Source organism: Pelobates fuscus, chromosome 3, assembly GCF_036172605.1.
Source record: "Pelobates fuscus isolate aPelFus1 chromosome 3, aPelFus1.pri, whole genome shotgun sequence".
Classification (NCBI taxonomy): Eukaryota; Metazoa; Chordata; class Amphibia; order Anura; family Pelobatidae; genus Pelobates; species Pelobates fuscus.
The window spans coordinates 225,368,522-225,389,993 of NC_086319.1; the positions used below are offsets into that span (position 1 = coordinate 225,368,522).

Sequence of the window (21,472 nt, forward strand, 5' to 3'; positions counted from 1 at the left end):
ATTTATTATATTTTACCTATTGTAGTTCCCACTTCTGGTCTGTTCAGAGAACTTATGATAACAAATCCAAAACCTTCATTTTCTTTGCGATGGATGACCACATCATTAGACTGAATGCTCTGTGAAGAGAAGCCCTCAGGAGGGGAAGAGTTGCATGGTGCACTGTGATTACTGTTTGGGTAGGCAGAGTCACTTCTTGGTGAGCTGTGGTGTGTGGATACAGAACCAGGACTCCTGCCATTTTCTGGGCAGGTTTCTCCTGTAAATAATCAGAAAACACAGGACATGTGGCTTTGTTTTTAAGATGTCTATAGACTACTTGTGGAAAATTATTATCTTCCTAATATCACACTGTAATTCACACTGCATCACAAATAAAGTTACACCCATTATTTAGGAGGTCTACCTGTTGTTGGTATAACTAGAATAATAACATACCCATAAGAAGAAAGATTTAAGGGATGACTGTATCACCTATCATCTACATTTATACGCACACAAACACAGATGCAGAAATTTATAGAAGAATATGAATAGTTCTGTATATAATTATATATATGATTGCCATTACATTTAAAAAAAAAATTCTTTTAGGGAAGGATTTCAAAACCATATTAATCCAGTATACAATGTGACAGTCTTTTTGTAACCAAACAATAGTCAATGAAATTTCTTGCAATAATCTCAAGTTATTGTAACATCATATGCAGAAGGGATTGTGCTTGCATCGAAAATCATGATTAATTCCGAGTTTAATAAATGGAACATTGATCGATCATTAAAGGCCTCAACACAACTTTAGCTTAAAGGGACTCTCCAGTGCTTCTCTATCCTACCCCCCATCCTTTGTTGCTGGGACATCAGTACTGGGTCCACGGAGGTGCCTCTAGTGGCTGTCTGATAGAAAGCCACTAGAGGAGGACTTAACCCTGCAAGGTAATTATTGCAGTTTGTAAAAACTGCAATAATTACATTTGTAGGGTTAAGGGTGGTGGGAGTTGGCACCCTTAGCACGCCAATGGGCAGAAGTCATCTGGGTGCCTGGAGTGTCCCTTTAATGAAGCTGTTTTGGTGTACAGATCAGGCCCCTGCAGTCTCCCTGCTCAATTCTCTGCCATTAAAGAAGTAAATCAATTTTGCTTCTGTTTATGCAGCCCAAGGCACATTTCCCCTGGCTGTGACTCACACAACCTACATAAAAAAGGTTTCATTTTCAATCAGATGTTAACTTGCTTTAAAGGTTTTTATCCCCTGCTTTGTAAATTGAACTTTAATCAAGCATAAGAGGCTCCTGCAGGGTCTGGAAGGGTATTAACAGAGCAGGACATAATGAATTCTATATGAAACACAGTGTGCAGTAAGGGAAGCTAAAATAAATAGACAAGAGCTATACAAATAAATTGATTTAACTCCTAAATGGCAGAGAACTGAGCAGGGAGACGGTAGTAGCATGATCTATACATCAAAACCGCTTAATTAAGCTTTAGTTATTTTGGTGCCTCTAGTATGCCTTTAAGGTATTAATAAATGCTATATAATTGCTAATAACAACGAGATGCTCACGTGCAAGCATGATAAAATACATGAGTAAATAAGTGGGGTATCTAAAACGCACCTATAGATAGCACCTTTCTTCTCACAGTAAGATTGACTTGTCCATTGCGAGCAGCATTATGCATGAGATCAATCACATATCGGTGAGTTTTACCAGCAACTGGGATTCCATCTACATATAATAATTCATCCCCAGGACGAAGACGCCCATCTCTGTCTGCAGAGCCCATTGCTATTACAGCACCAATTAAAATCTAGACATAAATAAAGAAAATAGTTTGTGTGTACAATTATAAAAGCAATACTCTAATAGAAAAAAATAATGAAATAGCAAAATAAAACTATAAAAAAGGAAATTGCAAGGAAGTGGGGTAAAAGGATGAAAATAAAACAAATGGTAGAATGGAAAAATATAGACCAATTTCAGATGAAAAACATAAAACCCAGCTAACTTTAATAATGGGCACAAAGGTGAAAATAATTGAGTGTTAAATGCACTCAGTAAGAAAATGAAAAATGAAAATGATTTCCTTATTGTACAATGTAACAAAAATACTATTACATAAAGCAGGTACTATATGATGTAACATTCTAGAGAATTTTTAGAGAAACTTTTACCAAAAGTGTCCATCAACTATAAACATAGCAACTGCACTTTAACCCATAGTAATAACCAAAATAAATATTTAGTATTTCTAAATTGTATTAATAATGATCTTTATATAGGGATCTCCCCTTTCCCTTTTCAGGGAAACATAAGACAAAAATAAAACATTGTCGGTTCTAATAGAAGAGAATTCCAGTGTGATGCTTTAGATTGTAAGCTCATGGGCTAGTAAGTATCCACGTTGTATAAAAGAGCTTAAATGGCTACATCTCAGCTCAGGGCAGGGCCTTCTTTACCTTTTGTATATTGTACTGTTTATTTTACTCAATTGTACAGTGGTGCAGAATATGTTGGTGCTTTAAAAATGCCAGTAATATATAAATAATAAATAAATGTTATATTCCAGCTCATACATATAAATATTGAGGACAATTGCCTATCTTTACAACTGAGTACTGCAATCACTTTTATTGCCAGTAGGGGGAGCAAGATACTACATAGTTCCTCCTACTGGCAATGAAATAGTTGGAAATCAGATCATTCTACAGAAAGAACAGTCATGCAATAAACTTTGTGACATATATTAAAAGGAGAGGATTTGGGTCATTCACTCAAGAAATGTCTTGACCTCCTTATGAAAAATTATTACATTCTAAAACTTTGTTTAAATATATATTCAGCACAATTTTGTTTAGGAAGAATGAAACCACATTCTCCAATCGTATTTGACCTGGAAGACAACATGGGAACAGCATGGAATATTTTTCATGATTCTAACCGATACGATTGTCACACCGGGGATTTAAGAAATAATGCGTTTCTACTGTTCAAATATTAACTGGTAATATAACTTGCATTCTCCTTTCCTAAACTTTTGAGGCTGTGCGGGATAAAACCCATCTTTCTCTTACACAGGCTTCAAGCTGGGCTCTATAGAAACAAGTCTTTAATTTCTCTAAATGTTGAAAAATGTAACATCAAACATTTAGGGGCATGTGAAGCTTATCATTTTTAGTCATTCTTTTTAGGCCAAAAAAAATCGGAAGCTAAATTTAACCTTACATACTATTCTTTATTTTACAAAGATAACAATGAAATGCTTTTAAAGAATTTGTATGTATCAATTATGCTTTGTTTTCTTAACCTTCCTAACATTTTAAAAATGATTCTCTAAATTTAGTTTGGCTTACATAGTTTTACAAAACATGTGGTTTTACGTGTCATCATACTTTTGATGAGCAGATTGGATTTGGAATCTTTTCACATACATTACAAAATTAAGCCTATTTAAATAAGCCATCTTTCATAAGTAGACCTCAATAAGGGGCAATACATGCAATACTATTTGCTTTACACGTGATGGAAAACTGTGAGGTCACAGACATTGACATTGCATATATAACATACTTAAAGCGATCTGATTACAATAAGGTTTATATCATACTATATTTCTATCATTGCTTTATGAATATATCTCTTAAACTAACTTAGCTTTTGAGATCTCAAACAAAAATAATGAAAACCACAACACTATCAAGAATTAGATTAGAGTTTATTCCATTATCACTAAACCTGGGTCTACTGTTACCGCGCTACTGGTTCTACTGAAATCTGGTCTTTAATATTTAGTTTTTTAAGCATATGGGATCACTAGATACTACAACCAGCACTTTACAGGTCTGTATTCTAAATAAGGCAGAAATCTACTTGTACTTGGGCTAAAATTGCATATTAGGGGTAGATTCTCCTAAATGATAACCACATCTCCGGTAATTGAATAGCAATTCCTTAAAATAAATAGGAGAACTGCTATTGTTTAGTTACCAGAGTAACTTTTATCTTTAGCGAAAGAATCCAGTTCTTATTCTTAGAAAAACAGAACTAATGCATGTTTTTTTTTTTTTTTACTTGTCTAACCTTTATGTAACTTTACATCAGACGAACTGTACAGCGCGGTGGTGTGTCATACAAATTTGCAAAGTTTCGTATATTCTGGCCGAGTTATTTAGGTTATGGGATGTGCTTGGTTTGATGCACCAGTCTTAAAACGTTTTATCAGGCAGCACAGACAATTATTATGATGAGCAGAAGTCTATGTAACTAAAATACATGTAGCTTTAAAAGCTGTGAGCATATGAAATAGACTGACAAAGATAAAGCATTAGAATAGGCCATTTTAATCCTCGCTCTTTAAATTTATACTTCTCAAGCTTATCCCTTCAAAGGAAATACAGACGAGCTGAGAGTATGAACTTATAAATTATTACACTCTTAATAAATACTGGATGGCTTATTATTTTGTTAATGAGTCTTTATGGCGTTTAAAGAAAGTATGCATTCAATTATAATGAGTAATAGTGAGTTTATTTACAGATTCACATATTTAAGTGTGTTTAAATAAAATGTATGATTTTCCTGCAGAATAGGTTTATTATTTGAACATACATAATGATCACAATATTTATGGAAACACCCAATGAAAGGGACATATATATTTTAAAATTTTACAGATGTATTTCGTGATACAAACATACTAGATTGTTTAAAAGCCTCATGGAAGTGTAAAGGTGCTGAACAACTTTGTATCTAGTTGGTGTACAAAATATACCTTAACCCCTTAAGGACACATGACGTGTGACATGTCATGATTTCCTTTTATTCCAGAAGTTTGGTCCTTAAGGGGTTAAAGAGGTACTTCATGTGCCATGACTACTGTAGTGCTTTGAAGTGGTTGTGATACTTGGAGTTTGTATGTGTAGTGATTTACTAAGAAACACTTTGCTGCTGGAGATGTAACTTCAGCTTTGGCAGAGTCATTAGCAGCCAGAAAAAAGAGTTCCGGGCTCCTAATGTTCATTCTGTGCATATATTGCACCTGCCTCCTGTGTCCCTCTAAATCCTCCCACAGGCCGACCTCCAGAACTTTACTCCCCCTGCAGCGATGAAATCCCAGGTGGGAATTATACCACCTAGTCTAATAATTGAGCAGTAGTTCTTGCGCAAATGCTTGATATTAGCTCTATAATATGTGAGTAGACTGATTACGTCTTGATACTACCTATTACTTGTCTGTGACATACTACACCATTGGAGTTTTTTTCTCTTGTTTTTCTCTTTTTGGTCTCATGAGTTGAAGAAGTAGCACCTTCTTCGTTCTCAAAAGAAAGCCACTGAAAATGTCTCCATTTTATTCAGAGTATCTCTAAGTTTGGACTATTTATCTCTGCTTAATACAATTGTACTTTTATTGTCTTATTGTTTTTTATTATTGGAATTTCAATTCAATTCAATTTTTTTGCCTTTTAATAGATTTTAGGTGCATCCTAATTTTTGCCCTATTATCTATATTTATTTTTTGGGGGATTATGAGAGAGCCCCATTCTTAGGTCTGCTACCTGTGTTTATCCAAATATATTCTCTGTTTGGTCACTCAGCACTGATCCATGTACTTTTTAATCAAAGGTGGAATGGGCTGCAGGGATATATTGAAATGTTTCCTTTATTTTTCTTTACATAGAGTAAGGGTTAATCCAACCATAAACTGTAGTCTATTAAAACATTGTTTTTAGTTGGAGTAATAATTCACAGAAATACAAAATTCCATTTAGTGATATACCATTCAATATCACTACAAATTAGAAGATAATTCCTTATTGGAAAAATAGTGATATTTCTTGTGATATTTTTTTGGTAGTCTGCTAGATAAAAAATAAAAGTCTTTCATTTTAGTACAATAAAATGCATGTATCTTAATCCCACATGAAGACATTCTAGCTAATTAAAATATATGAAGAAAACACTTTGTTAACCCTGCAGTCAATCAGTGAGCATAGTGAGACCTTTGAACAAGATTATTACTCTTATTTTATATGGTAAAACATGATAGAGAGTTAAAACAAGTAATGTTCATTAACTATAACAATCATGTTCCAAAACACATTTTTCAATGCCACTCTAAACAATGGTACATCAAACATTTTTTTTGTGGTTCTTCCAATCCCAGTTTCCCCCTTTGATATAGGAACAATGATAGACAGTAACACTTTGCCATTTCATATAAAGTTATGAAATCATAAACTTGAACAAATCTTAAAAATATATTGTGAAAAAACTATATAAAATTACAGAAAAGAACTTACAGGCTGACCCGGTTCATCTCCTCCAAGGATTCTGAATCCAAATCCAGACTCTTGGCGTCGAAGATGAACATCCAGCTCCTTATAGTCAGGGCCTGTTGTTAAATAAAAATAATCTTTAAAACTAGAGAGAATCTAGATTTCCCACCGTGTTATCCCAAAATGAAAAGTGTTAATTTACAATGAATGGTTATGGATGTTAGTGACTTACAAATAATGAGACTATCACATATTAAAAAAAAAAAAACACAAAAACAAACAAATGTATACTTTAAAGAACTGATAATAGCAACTACATTAGCAATTTTATTGGGATTTTTTTAAATGGTACATGTTTCAAAATCCTGTTATAGCCATCAAGCAGTTAAAGGTAACCTGCAACTTTTCAGCTGTTGAGAAAGTTCATTTGTTAAAAAAAAAATCATATTAAAATATTTGCGGGAAAAAATAACAATTCCAATCAGGAAATAGTTGTTAAGTCAAATTTGTAGTTGCTGGCAGTGGATCGCATGCATTGTTCATTTTAGCTTTTCGTCAATATAAAAGAAGTACTTTTGGCAAACCCACTAACCACCAAACAACTGGCAACATTCACCACATTCCACATTCCTACATAACAGATTTCATAATGTCAGGCTTTCATCACTTCGGTCACTTCTGGCTAAACTTGACACAGAGTGTGTCTGCCAACTATACCTGGTGTGTTAATGTCTACCTCGTGTATTTGTAGGCAGCTCCAATGATGTTAAACTTCACTGTGATATTCCTGTATTTAACAGTGAGTAGTTATACTTATTTTGTGAAAGCAGTGAGGTTTGAACTATAGGTACACTGCTGATATAGATTTACTACAAAAAGTGTTTTATGAGCTAAACATTTGTTTTCAACTAATATTAGTCATACAAAAATAATTACAATGGTGAGAGCATCATTTTTTTGTCAATCTATACAAATAAAACAAAGAAGAAAGACATAAGGTAATATAGTAAATACAGAGTGATTATTACCCTATGTCTTTCATCTTTGTTTTATTTTTATAGATTGACAACAAAATTTGTGGGTAAAAATTACATTTGAGTGCTCTCACCATTGTATTTTCTTTGCTTGCACTTATTTTGTGGTTGTGTGGCCCACAAAGGTGATATCAGCACCATTTCTTCACATTTAGGATACTTTTCTCATTTGTTATATTATATACAAAAATAATTGTTTGTCTGGCAGCTGATTTTGCATTACTTCCTGTCTCACTTTGTTACATATACCCTCTTGCAAATTTGCATAATGAATTCTCTTAAGTTTAGTTGGTGTAGCAATTATGTATCATATTTCTCTTGTTCTTTGGTTCTCTATGTTTGTTTTTCTGTTTTTTTTAGCACATAATCTTTGCCTCTTTCCTTTCACCAACTCATCTTCATTATTTTCACATTTCCTTATCCAAGCCTTTCTTTGTTTCACATTCACACACTATGTGAGAAAGCAAAATGATTGCTCTTCTGTCTTTGAAGTGAGGGGGAGGAGGATGTAGGGGTGAAGTATTGATGCCAAGACTGGGTGCTCACATACAACGGCTTTTCAATTAAACATTGTGTCATTCATTGAATTATTGACACTATACAACAATGATCGGTAACCTTGACACAGTAGATGTTTATATACTACATTCCTATGATGCACAGTCAGTCTAAAGACTGGCAGTGCATCATGGGAAATACAGTTCAAAATTTTCTGCAGACGAGTCAAGGTCATACACAGTGCGGTTGTTAAAATGGAATATTATATGCTTACAAAGAGACACAATGTAGCTGTGCTGTTATAATATTTGATGAAAAACAGTATATATTTTAACAAACAAATTAGAATTTTCCTTCCGTTAACCACAACCAACACAGAATTCTCATTAGCACACATTTCAAATAGTACACACATAATTAGAGCTATTGACAACAGATATTCATTTTGCAAAGACACAAATGCACAGTTCATCTACCATTTGTATACTACAAAAGGAAGATTGAACTGAAAGAAAAAATGCAGATTAGGTTAGTTTAGTTTTGCATGTTATTAACAAAAATATTAATTCCTGTCAAGATAAAGATACAATGTTTATACACTGCACAAAATAAATGTAGGCTGCCTGTTTATAAATCAGAAATATTTTTCTTTATCTTTTGTCACCTGCTAGTACCATATTTGTTATATAATTTTCATTTTACCCACTGAATATAATTACCGTATATACTCGAGTATAAGCCGAGTTTTTCAGCCCATTTTTTGGGCTGAAAAACCCCAACTCGGCTTATACTCGAGTCAGAGTCTGTATTATGGCAATTTGCATTGCCATAATACAGACTGGGGGAGAGGGGGGCTGGCAGAGCTGTAACTTACCTGTTCTGCAGCTCCTGTCAGCTCTCTCCTCCTCTGCGCCGTCCGTTCAGCACCTCGGTCAGCTCCCAGTGTAAGTCTCGCGAGAGCCGCGGCTCTCGCGAGACTTACACTGGGAGCTGACAGAGGGAGCTGCACAGACCGCGCGGAGGAGGAGAGAGCTGACAGGAGCTGCAGGAAAGGTAAGTACAGCTCTGCCAGCCCCCCTCTCCCCCCCACTGAACTACCAATGCTGGACCACCAGGGAAGGAGAGCCCCCCTCCCTGCCATATATCAAGCAGGGAGGGGGGACGAAAAAAAAAAAATATAAATAAAATAATAAAAAAAAAATTAATAATAAAAAAAAAAAAAGGGGTATAAGGACCACTATGGGAGGGGGGGGGGGTATAAGGACCACTATGGGAGGGAGGGGGTGGGTTAAGGACCACTATGGGAGGGAGGGGGGTATAAGGACCGCTATGGGAGGGAGGGGGGGTATAAGGACCACTATGGGAGGGAGGGGGGGGGGTGTAAGGACCACTATGGGAGGGAGGGGGGGGGGATAAGGACCACTATGGGAGGGAGGGGGGGGGATAAGGACCACTATGGGAGGGAGGGGGGGGGATAAGGACCACTATGGGAGGGAGGGGGGGGATAAGGACCACTATGGGAGGGAGGGGGGGGATAAGGACCACTATGGGAGGGAGGGGGGGGATAAGGACCACTATGGGAGGGAGGGGGGGGATAAGGACCACTATGGGAGGGAGGGGGGGGGATAAGGACCACTATGGGAGGGAGGGGGGGGATAAGGACCACTATGGGAGGGAGGGGGGGATAAGGACCACTATGGGAGGGAGGGGGGGGATAAGGACCACTATGGGAGGGAGGGGGGGGATAAGGACCACTATGGGAGGGAGGGGGGTATAAGGACCACTATGGGAGGGAGGGGGGGATAAGGACCACTATGGGAGGGAGGGGGATAAGGACCACTATTGGAGGGAGGGGGTATAAGGACCACTATGGGAGGGGGTGGGATAAGGACCACTATGGGAGGGAGGGGGGGTATAAGGACCATTATGGGAGGGAGGGGGGGTATATGGACCACTATGGGAGGGATGGGGGGGGATAAGGAACACTATGGGAGGGAGAAGGGGGATAAGGACCACTATGAGAGGGAGGGGGTGGGATAAGGACCACTATGGGAGCGGAGGGGGAAGTAAGGACCACTAGGGGAGGGGAGGGTAAGGACCACTAGGGGAGGGGTGAGTCAGGACCACTGGGGGGGGAGTGAAGGAACACGGGGGTGGGGAGGTAAGGACCACTGAGGGAGGAGGAGGGGAAGTCAGGACATATGGGGGGGGGGGGGGGCGGCAAAAAATGTTTTGCCTACGGCGGCAAATATCCTTGCACCGGCCCTGCACACACTGCATTCACACACTGCATTCATGCACACACACACTGCATTCATGCACACACACACTGCACTCATACACACACGCTGCACTCATACACACACACATACGCACACACTGCATTCATTATACACACACTGTAAATAAATATTCAATTAATATATTTTTTTTAGGATCTAATTTTATTTAGAAATTTACCAGTAGCTGCTGCATTTCCCACCCTAGTCTTATACTCGAGTCAATAAGTTTTCCCAGTTTTTTGGGATAAAATTAGGGGCCTCGGCTTATATTCGGGTCGGCTTATACTCGAGTATATACGGTAAATGTCACACTTGATCTGGCACATTTCTGGAGCACAGGTGCATATTTCATAAGAAATGCACACTACTCCCCTAAAGGATAAGTAACTAACGTCTGGCATGCTAACTAATCGTATTAGTGCTAACTATGGATCCTAAAGTTCATCACCTCAACCTTGAGTACATATTGCAATAACCCATCTAAAGTTCTGCTATAAAGCCATTTCTGGTGTACAATGTCACCTATACATGCAGTTCTGTAAAATGTCATCACAGCAAGGGAAGACGTGCTGGGTATACTAAAAACAGAATAGAATTTACTAGCATTATACCAAGGGCTATTTATAATTTTAAAATGTGGTGAGTCTGGTTTTCTACTGGTGACTATGTATGCTATGGCTAATAATAACAACACAGATCTTGATGACTGATTACAGAAAAAAAACTATAGCATTCTACATCATAGATGAATTTAGTCTTGCTTAGATTTTTAAAAAGACACTCCATTGCCCAAAAATATACAAAATCACCATTTAGTAGATAAACCCCCAATTTGCAATTTGCACTGGCTTATATCTAAAAACAGCTTGCACAATCTGCCGATGTTTTATTTGCTGCCTTTGCAAGCACTCCCCTTTGAACCCTGTCCAGACTTTCTGTGGCTGTCCAATCACAGATATCCCAATGCAGTTCAATGAGAAGTTTTTGCAAGGCAGCTGCTCTAAGCAATCGCTGCCTCTTGAGTATAGCTCCACTGAGATAACCAAACCAGGAAGTAACAGGACTGGTTGTCTGATTGACATCCAGAGGATGTAACAAGGTTAATTCATAAAAGTACAACTTTCTATTGCAATCTGCAAGCTAAAGTGCTTTAGGTGTGTGGAGTATTCCCTTAATACAGTCTCTGATTGAGATAAGAAAAAAAAAAATTTTTTTGGTTATAAGTAGAGATGTCCCGAACAGTTCGCTGGCGAATAGTTCCTGGCGAACATATGCGATGTTCGGTCCGCCCCCTATTCATCATCATTGAGTAAACTTTGACCCTGTACCTCACAGTCAGCAGACACATTCCAGCCAATCAGCAGCAGACCCTCCCTCCCAGACCCTCCCACCTCCTGGACAGCATCCATTTTAGATTCATTCAGAAGCTGCATTCTTCTTTTTTTTTTTTTTTTTTTTTAGACAGAAGTGTTATATTTGAGCATGCTAGGCTGAACATGTCATGGCTAGTTGCACTGAGGGTATGAGTATATAGCAGTGCATTGTTGTGAAAGATGGCTGTCATGTTTAGGGTGTAGCTTGCACGTTATCAACTGTGTATTTATATCAGCAGCTCCACCACTAGTTATAAATCAAGTGTGAGTCGCCCCATGAGATGAGACTAGTGAATAACATAATACATGAACGGTTAAGGTAAAGGCATGTAAGGAACTACGACAATAAACTCTTTAGGAGGTGAAATAATGACATGTTTAAACGCTTGCTACTTTACGATTAGTTAATGTGCAGAGAGCTGTTCATGTGATCAAAGGCATGGTGTGGAGGATCGGCTATAGTGGGACATGCTTGGCAGGCTGTTGTTTACTGCTTGTGCTCATCTGATCCCTTCTGGGTGCCAGGTGCAGACCCTGGGAGTCCCTGATACCTGGAACAACAAAGGCTGAGTGCCGGGTTCGCGGCTTGAGGTGGTGGAAACTTGTTTTTCGGGTGGTTGGATCTGTCCCGGTGGTGCTTCACGTCCGGTGCGGGATTGTGGTGGCTTAAGGTGGAGGCGAGTGCTTGACGTGGGGCAGGCTCTGCATTTCTGTTTGTGCCTCCGGTCCCGTCTTCGACGCCTTTTGCGTTGGTGGATTTTAATGGGGACTGCTTCGCTTAGCTGTGGTGGAGCTTGTTGGGGCTGTGGTGGAGCTTGTTGGGGCTTCCTGCTTGTTATTTGCTTCCAAAATTGATTAAAGAGTCTGTCCAGCTTAGACTCAATATCCTGCCATGCTTTGCTGGTACCAGGAGGACACGCGGCTGCCGCCATATTGGGAGAGTCGCAGATGAGTATGTCAGCCTGGGCGGCTGTGCTCTGTGCGTCCATTAGCTCCAGACAGCCTCTCAGGGGTGGACCGGGATAAACCACACCGGTCCGAGGGGGGGTAACGGAGCTCCTGCCGGGAAGTAGCTGCTCCTGGGCATCCCAGGTTCGGGAGATCGGCCGCATCTCCCGCCCGGTGAGCACCAGGCCACACTTGCCACACGGAGGTAAGTAAGACTCTGTCGAGTTGCTGACCGCTATTAAGCATGTCGGGTCGGTCAGGTAGGAGCAACATTGCTGGGTCATCCCCCTCTGCAAACCTGGCAGCAAAGTGGGTAATCAGGGGGCGGATTTTATACAGCCTGTCAAACTGGGGATGCTCCCTAGGGGGACACAGGCTGTTGTCGCTGAAGTGCATGAAATGCAGAATCATTTCATACCTCTTCCTCGACATACATTGGGAGTAAATGGGGGTAGAGCAGATGGGGCTACTACTCCAGTAGGAGCGGATGGAGGGCTTCTTTATGATGCCCATCAGCATGGTCAATGTCCAGAATCTTTTAAATTCTGGCACATCGATGGGGGCCCATTGCTGCTTTGCCAAAAAAGAGTCAGGATTTGTAGCTCGGAATTGATGGGCATATAAATTAGTTTGGGCGACAATGTTCCCCAATACATCATCGCCCAGAAACACCTCCATAAACTGCTGAGGGCTAAATCCTGTGACATCCAAATTAATGCCAGGATTTGCAGTAAAGGATGGGATGTCTGGCCTCTGGCGATGAGGCACTGGCCACTCCTCAGCAGTTCTGCCAGCTGGAGCAGCACGTCTCCTTCTGGCAGGGGGACTAGCAGGCACAGATACAACATCACTAGATACATCACTAGCAGCAGACACTGTATCTAGTGATGATGTATCTGAGCACCTGGCAGGGTCAAAATCAGCGACAGAGTCTGACATAGACGCGTCAGACTCTAGCCAAAGGGTGGCATATGACTGCTCAGCGCTGGTTGACTTCCGTGACCCATGTGACATGATCACAATCACTCTACTTGGTGACCTGTCACAAAAAAATAAAAAAAAGACAAAAAAATGAACCCCTAAAGAAATGAACAGACAGCAAAATAAGTGCTGCTGTGCAAGAGCCTGTGATCTGTATAGTGATCACTGGCAGGACAGGGGTTAATCGTTCTCAAAAGAGCTTTTGGGTCTCAAAAAAGAAAAAAAGATCACAAAAAAATGAACCCCTAAAAAAAAAGGCACAGACAGCAGAAAAGTGCTGCTGTGCAAGAGCCAGTGATTATAGTGATCACTGGCAAGACAGGGGTTAATGGCTCTGAAAAGAGCCTTTGGGTCTCAAGATTTTACAAGTCCCTACCTATAAATACCTAAATCTCTCTAGCTAAACCACAGATCTCTCTCCCTCTCTCACTAAAACACAAGTGAAGAGAGGGAGCCAGACCCACACTAATCAGAGAAATGGGGAACACACTTGGGATGAAATTGCTAATGGGGCAAGCTGTGATTGGATGACCCCAGCCTGCCCCTTATGATGCGGCATGCTAGGGACACCCCCAGAAGCCCCATGATTCACTGTCTTTAGAAAAGGGGGCATTGGGGGTTAATATTGATAATTTTATTTATTTTATATTTATATTTTTATATATATTATTATATATGCACTGAGTGCCAGGACCCTTCAAGGCACTCAGCACATGCAGAGCATCACTGCAATGCTATCAGAGCTTCCAGAGCTCAAAATAGCTGCGGACGTACCAGGTACGTCCAAGGTCATTATGGACCGTTTTCTGCCAGACGTACCTGATACGTCCACGGTCGGGAAGGGGTTAAACATAGAAACATATAGAAACATAGAAACATAGAATGTGACGGCAGATAAGAACCATTCGGCCCATCTAGTCTGCCCAGTTTTCTAAATACTTTCATTAGTCCCTGGCATTATCTTATAGTTAGGATAGCCTTATGCCTATCCCACGCATGCTTAAACTCCTTTACTGTGTTAACCTCTACCACTTCAGCTGGAAGGCTATTCCATGCATCCACTACCCTCTCAGTAATACTTCCTGATATTATTTTTAAACCTTTGTCCCTCTAATTTAAGAGTATGTCCTCTTGTTGTGGTAGTTTTTCTTCTTTTAAATATAGTCTCCTCCTTTACTGTGTTGATTCCCTTTATGTATTTAAATGTTTCTATCATATCCCCCCTGTCTCGTCTTTCCTCCAAGCTATACATGTTAAGATCCTTTAACCTTTCCTGGTAAGTTTTATCCTGCAATCCATGAACCAGTTTAGTAGCCCTTCTTTGAACTCTCTCTAAGGTATCAATATCCTTCTGAAGATATGGTCTCCAGTACTGTGTACAGTACTCCAAGTGAGGTCTCACCAGTGTTCTGTACAATGGCATGAGCACTTCCCTCTTTCTACTGCTAATACCTCTCCCTATACAACCAAGCATTCTGCTAGCATTTCCTGCTGCTCTATTACATTGTCTGCCTACCTTTAAGTCCTCAGAAATAATCACCCCTAAATCCCTTTCCTCAGATGTTGAGGTTAGGACTCTATCAAATATTCTGTACTCTGCCCTTGGGTTTTTACGTCCAAGATGCATTATCTTGCACTTATCCACATTAAATGTCAGTTGCCACAACTCTGACCATGTTTCTAGTTTACCTAAATCATTAGCCATTTGGCTTATCCCTCCTGGAACATCAACCCTGTTACATATCTTAGTATCATCCGAAAAAAGACACACCTTACCATCAAGACCTTCTGCAATATCACTAATAAAAATATTAAAGAGAATGGGTCCAAGTACAGATCCCTGAGGTACCCCACTGGTGACAAGGCCAAGCTTTGAATATACTCCATTGACTACAACCCTCTGTTGCCTGTCACTCAGCCACTGCCTTACCCATTCAACAATATTGGAATCCAAACTCAAAGATTGTAGTTTATTGATAAGCCTTCTATGTGCAACAGTGTCAAAAGCCTTACTGAAATCTAGGTAAGCAATGTCTACTGCACCACCCTGATCTATAATTTTAGTTACCCAATCAAAAAAATCAATAAGATTAGTTTGGCATGATCTCCCTGAAGTAAACCCATGTTGTCTCTGATCTTGAAATCCATGTGTTTTTAGATGTTCAACAATCCTATCCTTTAACATGGTTTCCATCACTTTCCCCACTACTGAAGTAAGGCTTACTGGCCTATAGTTGCCCGACTCCTCCTTATTACCTTTCTTGTGAATGGGCACAACATTCGCTAACTTCCAATCTTCTGGGACTACTCCTGTTAACAATGATTGGTTAAATAAATCTGTTAATGGTTTTGCTAGTACACCACTAAGCTCTTTTAATAGCTTTGGGTGTATTCCATCAGGTCCCATTGACTTATTTGTCTTTACTTTTGACAGTTGAAATAGAACCTCTTCCTCTGTAAACTCACATGTAATAAATGACTCAATTATCCTTTTTTTTAACAGAGGTCCCTTTCCTTCATTTTCAGCTGTAAATACCGAACAAAAATATTCATTGAGGCAGTCAGCTAGACCTTTATCCTCATCTACATACCTTCCTTCTTTTGTTTTTAATCTAACTAATCCTTGTTTTACTTTTCTTTTCTCATTTATGTATCTAAAAAAAGTTTTGTCCCCCTTTTTTACTGACTGTGCTATTTTCTCTTCTGTGTGTGATTTGGAAGCTCTTATAACTTGCTTAGCCTCTTTCTGCCTAATCTTATAGGTCATTCTGTCTTCCTCACTCTGGGTTTTTTTATAATTACTAAATGCTAACTTTTTGTTTTTTACTATTTTGGCCACATCTGCGGAGTACCACAGTGGTTTCTTGAATTTTTTGCTTTTACTGACAAGCCTAATGCAATTTTCTGTTTCCTTCAGTAGTGCAGCTTTTAAATAATCCCATTTATTTTGGACTCCATTTAAGTTGCTCCAGTCTGATAATGACTCCTTTACACATATTCTAATTTTAGAAAAGTCTGTTTTTCTAAAGTCTAAAACTTTTGTTTTTGTGTGGTGTGACTCAGTCACTGTTCTTATATTAAACCACACTGACTGATGATCACTGGATCCTAAACTTTCACCTACAGTAATATCTGATACCAAATCTCCATTTGTTAACACTAAATCTAGTATGGCCTCTTTACGAGTTGGCTCCTCAACGACTTGTTTTATGTGTGCTTCTGGCACAAGTAGCTATTTTTGTTTTCCAATTCACATCAGGAAGATTAAAGTCACCCATGGTGATAACTTCCCCCTTCATTGTCATTTTAGCTATTTCTTCAACTAGTAGATTATCTAACTCTTCAATTTGTCCTGGGGGCCTATAAATCACACCTACACGAACTACTGTGTGATTACCAAATTCTAACGTAACCCAAATGGACTCTATGTTCGTCTCACTAACCTTTATTAGGCTAGATTTTATGCTATCCTTCACATACAGGGCCACCCCTCCCCCTTTCTTGCCTTCCCTGTCTTTTCTATATAAAGAGTACCCTGGTATTGCTATGTCCCAGTCATTTTTTTCATTATACCATGTCTCAGTAACAGCGACTAAATCTACACTATCAGTTGCCATTATTGCCACAAGTTCATGGATCTTATTCCCTAAACTGCGAGCAACCCTAAACAACACAATGTAACTCCAAGTCAATCACACTTCTGTGAAATCAAACTATCCACTTAGGAAGCAACACTGAGTGACAATCAATTTCACATGCTGTTGTGCAAATGGGATAGACAACAGGTGGAAATTATAGGCAATTAGCAAGACACCCCCAACACAGGAGTGGTTCTGCAGGTGGTGACCACAGACCACTTCTCAGTTCCTATGCTTCCTGGCTGATGTTTTGGTCACTTTTGAATGCTGGCGGTGCTTTCACTCTAGTTGGTGGTATGAGATGGAGTCTACAACCCACACAAGTGGCTCAGGTAGTGCAGCTCATCCAGTATGGCACATCAATGCAAGTTGTGGCAAGAAGGTTTGCTGTGTCTGTCAGTGTAGTGTCCAGAGCATTGAGGCGCTACCAGGAGACAGGCCAGTACATCAGGAGACGTGGTGGAGGCTGTAGGAGGGCAACAACCCAGCAGCAGGACCGCTACCTTGGTCTTTGTGCAAGGAGGAACAGGAGGAGCACTGCCAGAGCCCTGCAAAATGATCTCCAGCAGGCCACAAATGTGCATGTATATAGAAAGAATCCCAGGCACTCACTGTGATTGTTCTTCAAGCAGGTTTATTGCAACGTTTCGACCTCAATGAGGTCTTTTTCAAGCTCGAAAAATACCTCATTGAGGTCGAAACGTTGCAATAAACCTGCTTGAAGAACAATCACAGTGAGTGCCTGGGATTCTTTCTATATGCATACATTTCTTGGGTTTTTTTTTGCTGACCCTTTCCCAGTAGCACCCTGTGTTTAAATTGATGTGATTGAGTGCGACCCTATCTCCTTTTTTCAGTACAAATGTGCATGTGTCTGCTCAAACGGTAAGAAACAGACTCCATGAGTGTGGTATGCGGGCCCGACGTCCACAGGTGGGGGTTGTGCTTTCTGCCCAACACCGTGCAGGACATTTGGCATTTGCCAGAGAACACCAAGATTGGCAAATTCGCCACTGGCGCCCTGTGCTCTTCACAGATGAAAGCAGGTTCACACTGAGCACATGTGACAGACGTGACAGAGTCTGGAGACGCCGTGGAGAACGTTCTGCTGCCTGCAACATCCTCCAGCATGACCGGTTTGGCAGTGGGTCAGTAATGGTTTGGGTTGGCATTTCTTTGGGGAGCCGCACAGACCTCCATGTGCTCGCCAGAGGTAGCCTGACTGCCATTAGGTAACAAGATGAGATCCTCAGACCCCTTGTGAGACCATATGCTGGTGCGGTTGACCCTGGGTTCCTCCTAATGCAAGACAATGCTAGACCTCATGTGGCTGGAGTGTGCCAGCAGTTCCTGCAAGACTAAGGCATTGATGCTATGGACTGGCCCGCCCGTTCCCCAGACCTGAATCCAATTGAGCACATCTGGGACATCATGTCTCGCTCCATCCACCAACGTCACGTTGCACCACAGACTGTCCAGGAGTTGGCAGATGCTTTAGTCCAGGTCTTGGAGGAGATCCCTCAGGAGACCATCCACCACCTCATCAGGAGCATGCACAGGCGTTGTAGGGAGGTCATACAAGCATGTGGAGGCCACACACACTACTGAGCCTCATTTTGACTTGTTTTAAGGACATTACATCAAAGTTGGATCAGCCTGTAGTGTGTTTTTCCACTTTAATTTTGAGTGTGACTCCAAATCCAGACCTCCATGGGTTGAAACATTTGATTTTCTTTTTTACATTTTTGTGTGATTTTGTTGTCAGCACATTCAACTATGTAAAGAGCAAAGTATTTCAGTAGAATATTTAATTCATTCAGATCTAGGATGTGTTATTTTTGTGTTCCCTTTATTTTTTTGAGCAGTGTATAATAATAATATTTCTAGATTTCCAACATCAGATTTACAACTAATATTTGCACACACCCACATGACAATGCATTGTATTGCACAACTACATTTGTATATCATGTTACACAATAATGTAAAACGGGAAACGGAGTACGGAGATAAAAGAAAAAGAAATTGGTTTTCTACTAGAAATCTTAGACATTAATACCCACTCAGGGTTATTCATCATAGTGAGACTCAAAGTAAATGTATTATTAATTTTAAATTTAAGGTCAAACTAGCCAAACTGGAAAATTGTTCTTAGTTTTCTCTTCAGCTACTTTGGCCTTAAATTTGACTTCGAATAGTGAATACCTCAAAATATGATTGAATAGAACGAACTAATTTGTGCTCTTAGTTCTGCCAGTTAATCATTTCCCATGGTTTTGGCCCCAGGGAGCAATGTTGTATGCCATTATGTTGTATAATTATGACAGTATAATGTTTGTTTCTGTTGCAGTTGTTTGCCTAAATCAGTAATATCAATATTTAAATGTTAATTATAAGCAAACTTACAAAGCTCTTTTGCTATCTAGATTGTGTATGGCATCAATAGTATGTTTTGCAGATGTTGTGTCAAGGTACATTATGCCTTGGGAAGCTTTAAATTAGGACTGCCAAACACACGGCCTGTGGAGCCTCCAAATTTGGCCATAACTGAGCTGTTCCTCTGAGCTTTTATTCCCACATTTACACAAATACACTTTTTTTAGGCAGATGTTCATTCCCTTGATCACACATTGGATGTACATTCCCTTAACAAAGATGCAACATGGGGAGGGGGAAGGGGGAATCCTTAATTTGTTTTCCTACTCATCGTAGAAAGCACCAGTCCTTCCATTTAGCTTCCATCAAACTCATGTACGCATCAAAGGAAATACCTGGTCATGGGGTTTATATGAATATTTTTCAGTAGCACCTCATACATGTAAAGATGTTAAAGTGAAATTATCAATTCTCTGGACTATACACCACTGAATAAAACACTAACAATATAATACTTATAGTATAATAATAAATGTTCAGTTTTAAATGTATAGTAAAGATTTAGCAAATTACACTATTCTGCAGTTCAGACAAAACAAACCCAGGGCAAACATTGCAAATGCTAAGAAGAGAAACAAATCTAGTTTAATTTCTCCTCTTATCTGTATAATTTGCCTCTGTTGACTGGTACAAAGGACAGAGCGTATAACAATGATTGACAGCTATGAATGAGGTACCCATTTGTAGGACAAAGGGGTGTGTATTTCTACATTTAATTTTAATATTCACACTTCACAAATACATATTTGTTAAGTATAGGGATAGTAAACATGATATTATAAATCTTGGTTAGTGACAGTTCCCATTTGAGTGATAACTGTAGCTATGCAGCAAATTAATGTTAAATATATTTTTGCTACGGCTGAAAGAGGGTACTTTAAATTTAAATTGAGTATAAATTAATGTTCTTGCCTTATGATTGCTTTCAAGGGTATATCAAGCATGTATACTGCATACTGATTTGGTTTGTTGGATTAGTCTGAATGCAGCCCTGACTAGGCTGATGTAAATAAACTATTATGGTTCATGTATTGGAGTCCCAGGATTATTTTATTAATAGCAGTCATAGCTTTATGTTCAGTAAAGACTACAGATGAGGTGAAAAGTCTATGGGGAAAATATTATTAGAGTTGGTTATTACTGTGGGTAAAATACATTTGATTTCTTTCCAATGAAAAAGGTAATTTCTACTTTACCTGACTGATGAGTATACATCTCAGCATAAAACATGTTGCATCAGCACCTCTCTAAGATACACTATTTTAAGTAATATCCACACCGCGAGTTTAGGGATAATTAGATATGAATAATATCAAGATGCCAGGTGCCCAAAGACGCCCATAGCACTTGTGACACATTCATTTCTTGTTATACGGCATGCTGTTATAAGGTTGTGCTCACTAAACACAGTCTTTTTATTGTCAATTATATTTCTGTAAGCCTGGAGAAACTAAATATAAACACAAGTCTGCATTTGCACTATGATGATTCTGAACAGTAAGTTCAGTGTGAAGACACAAGTGAAAGAACAATCATGGCAGAACATTATCCAGAACAATGAATACAAAACACACATTTACAAAGACACGGAATGATGGACATATATTTCACGGGACAATGGTTGCAGTAGAATACTTGCCAGCAGGATCCACTCTGCAACCAGCTCGGGGCGGCACTTGCTCTGAATAGGAAGATGAGGAATTATCCATAAGAGAGGTAAATACAAATATTCTGAATGTACAGAATCTCTTTAGATGTAAATTATAGAAGTAAAATTATTATTATTAAGTAAACAGCTAAATTAGATTTTTAGGTCTTGGCGATGCATTCATTGAATAGAGAAATGTATATCTGCACAATTCCTTTTTATATGAACAAACATTTGATAAACATAATAAAATCATATATGCATACATATGTGTACAAATAAACAATACAAATAAACAACTTATATGTTGTAGCAGTCCTTAGAAACATTGAAACAAAATATATTTTTAATTCCAATC

General features: G+C 39.3%; 1 protein-coding gene across 6 annotated transcripts in view; it reads right to left on the bottom strand.

The window, feature by feature from the left end:
* Positions 1-21,472, bottom strand: part of MAGI2 (membrane associated guanylate kinase, WW and PDZ domain containing 2) — a 1,040,513-nt gene that overhangs the window by 79,063 nt on the left and 939,978 nt on the right. For 5 of the 6 annotated variants that reach the window (XM_063448170.1, XM_063448169.1, XM_063448172.1 and 2 more), the window contains 4 exons: positions 21,106-21,147; positions 6,301-6,392; positions 1,616-1,808; positions 17-259 (listed from right to left, as the gene is read on the bottom strand). In XM_063448170.1, coding sequence (XP_063304240.1) covers positions 17-259; positions 1,616-1,808; positions 6,301-6,392; positions 21,106-21,147 — 570 coding nt within the window. The remainder of the gene's footprint in view (positions 1-16; positions 260-1,615; positions 1,809-6,300; positions 6,393-21,105; positions 21,148-21,472) is intronic. The other variant, XM_063448171.1, reaches the window with a different exon arrangement.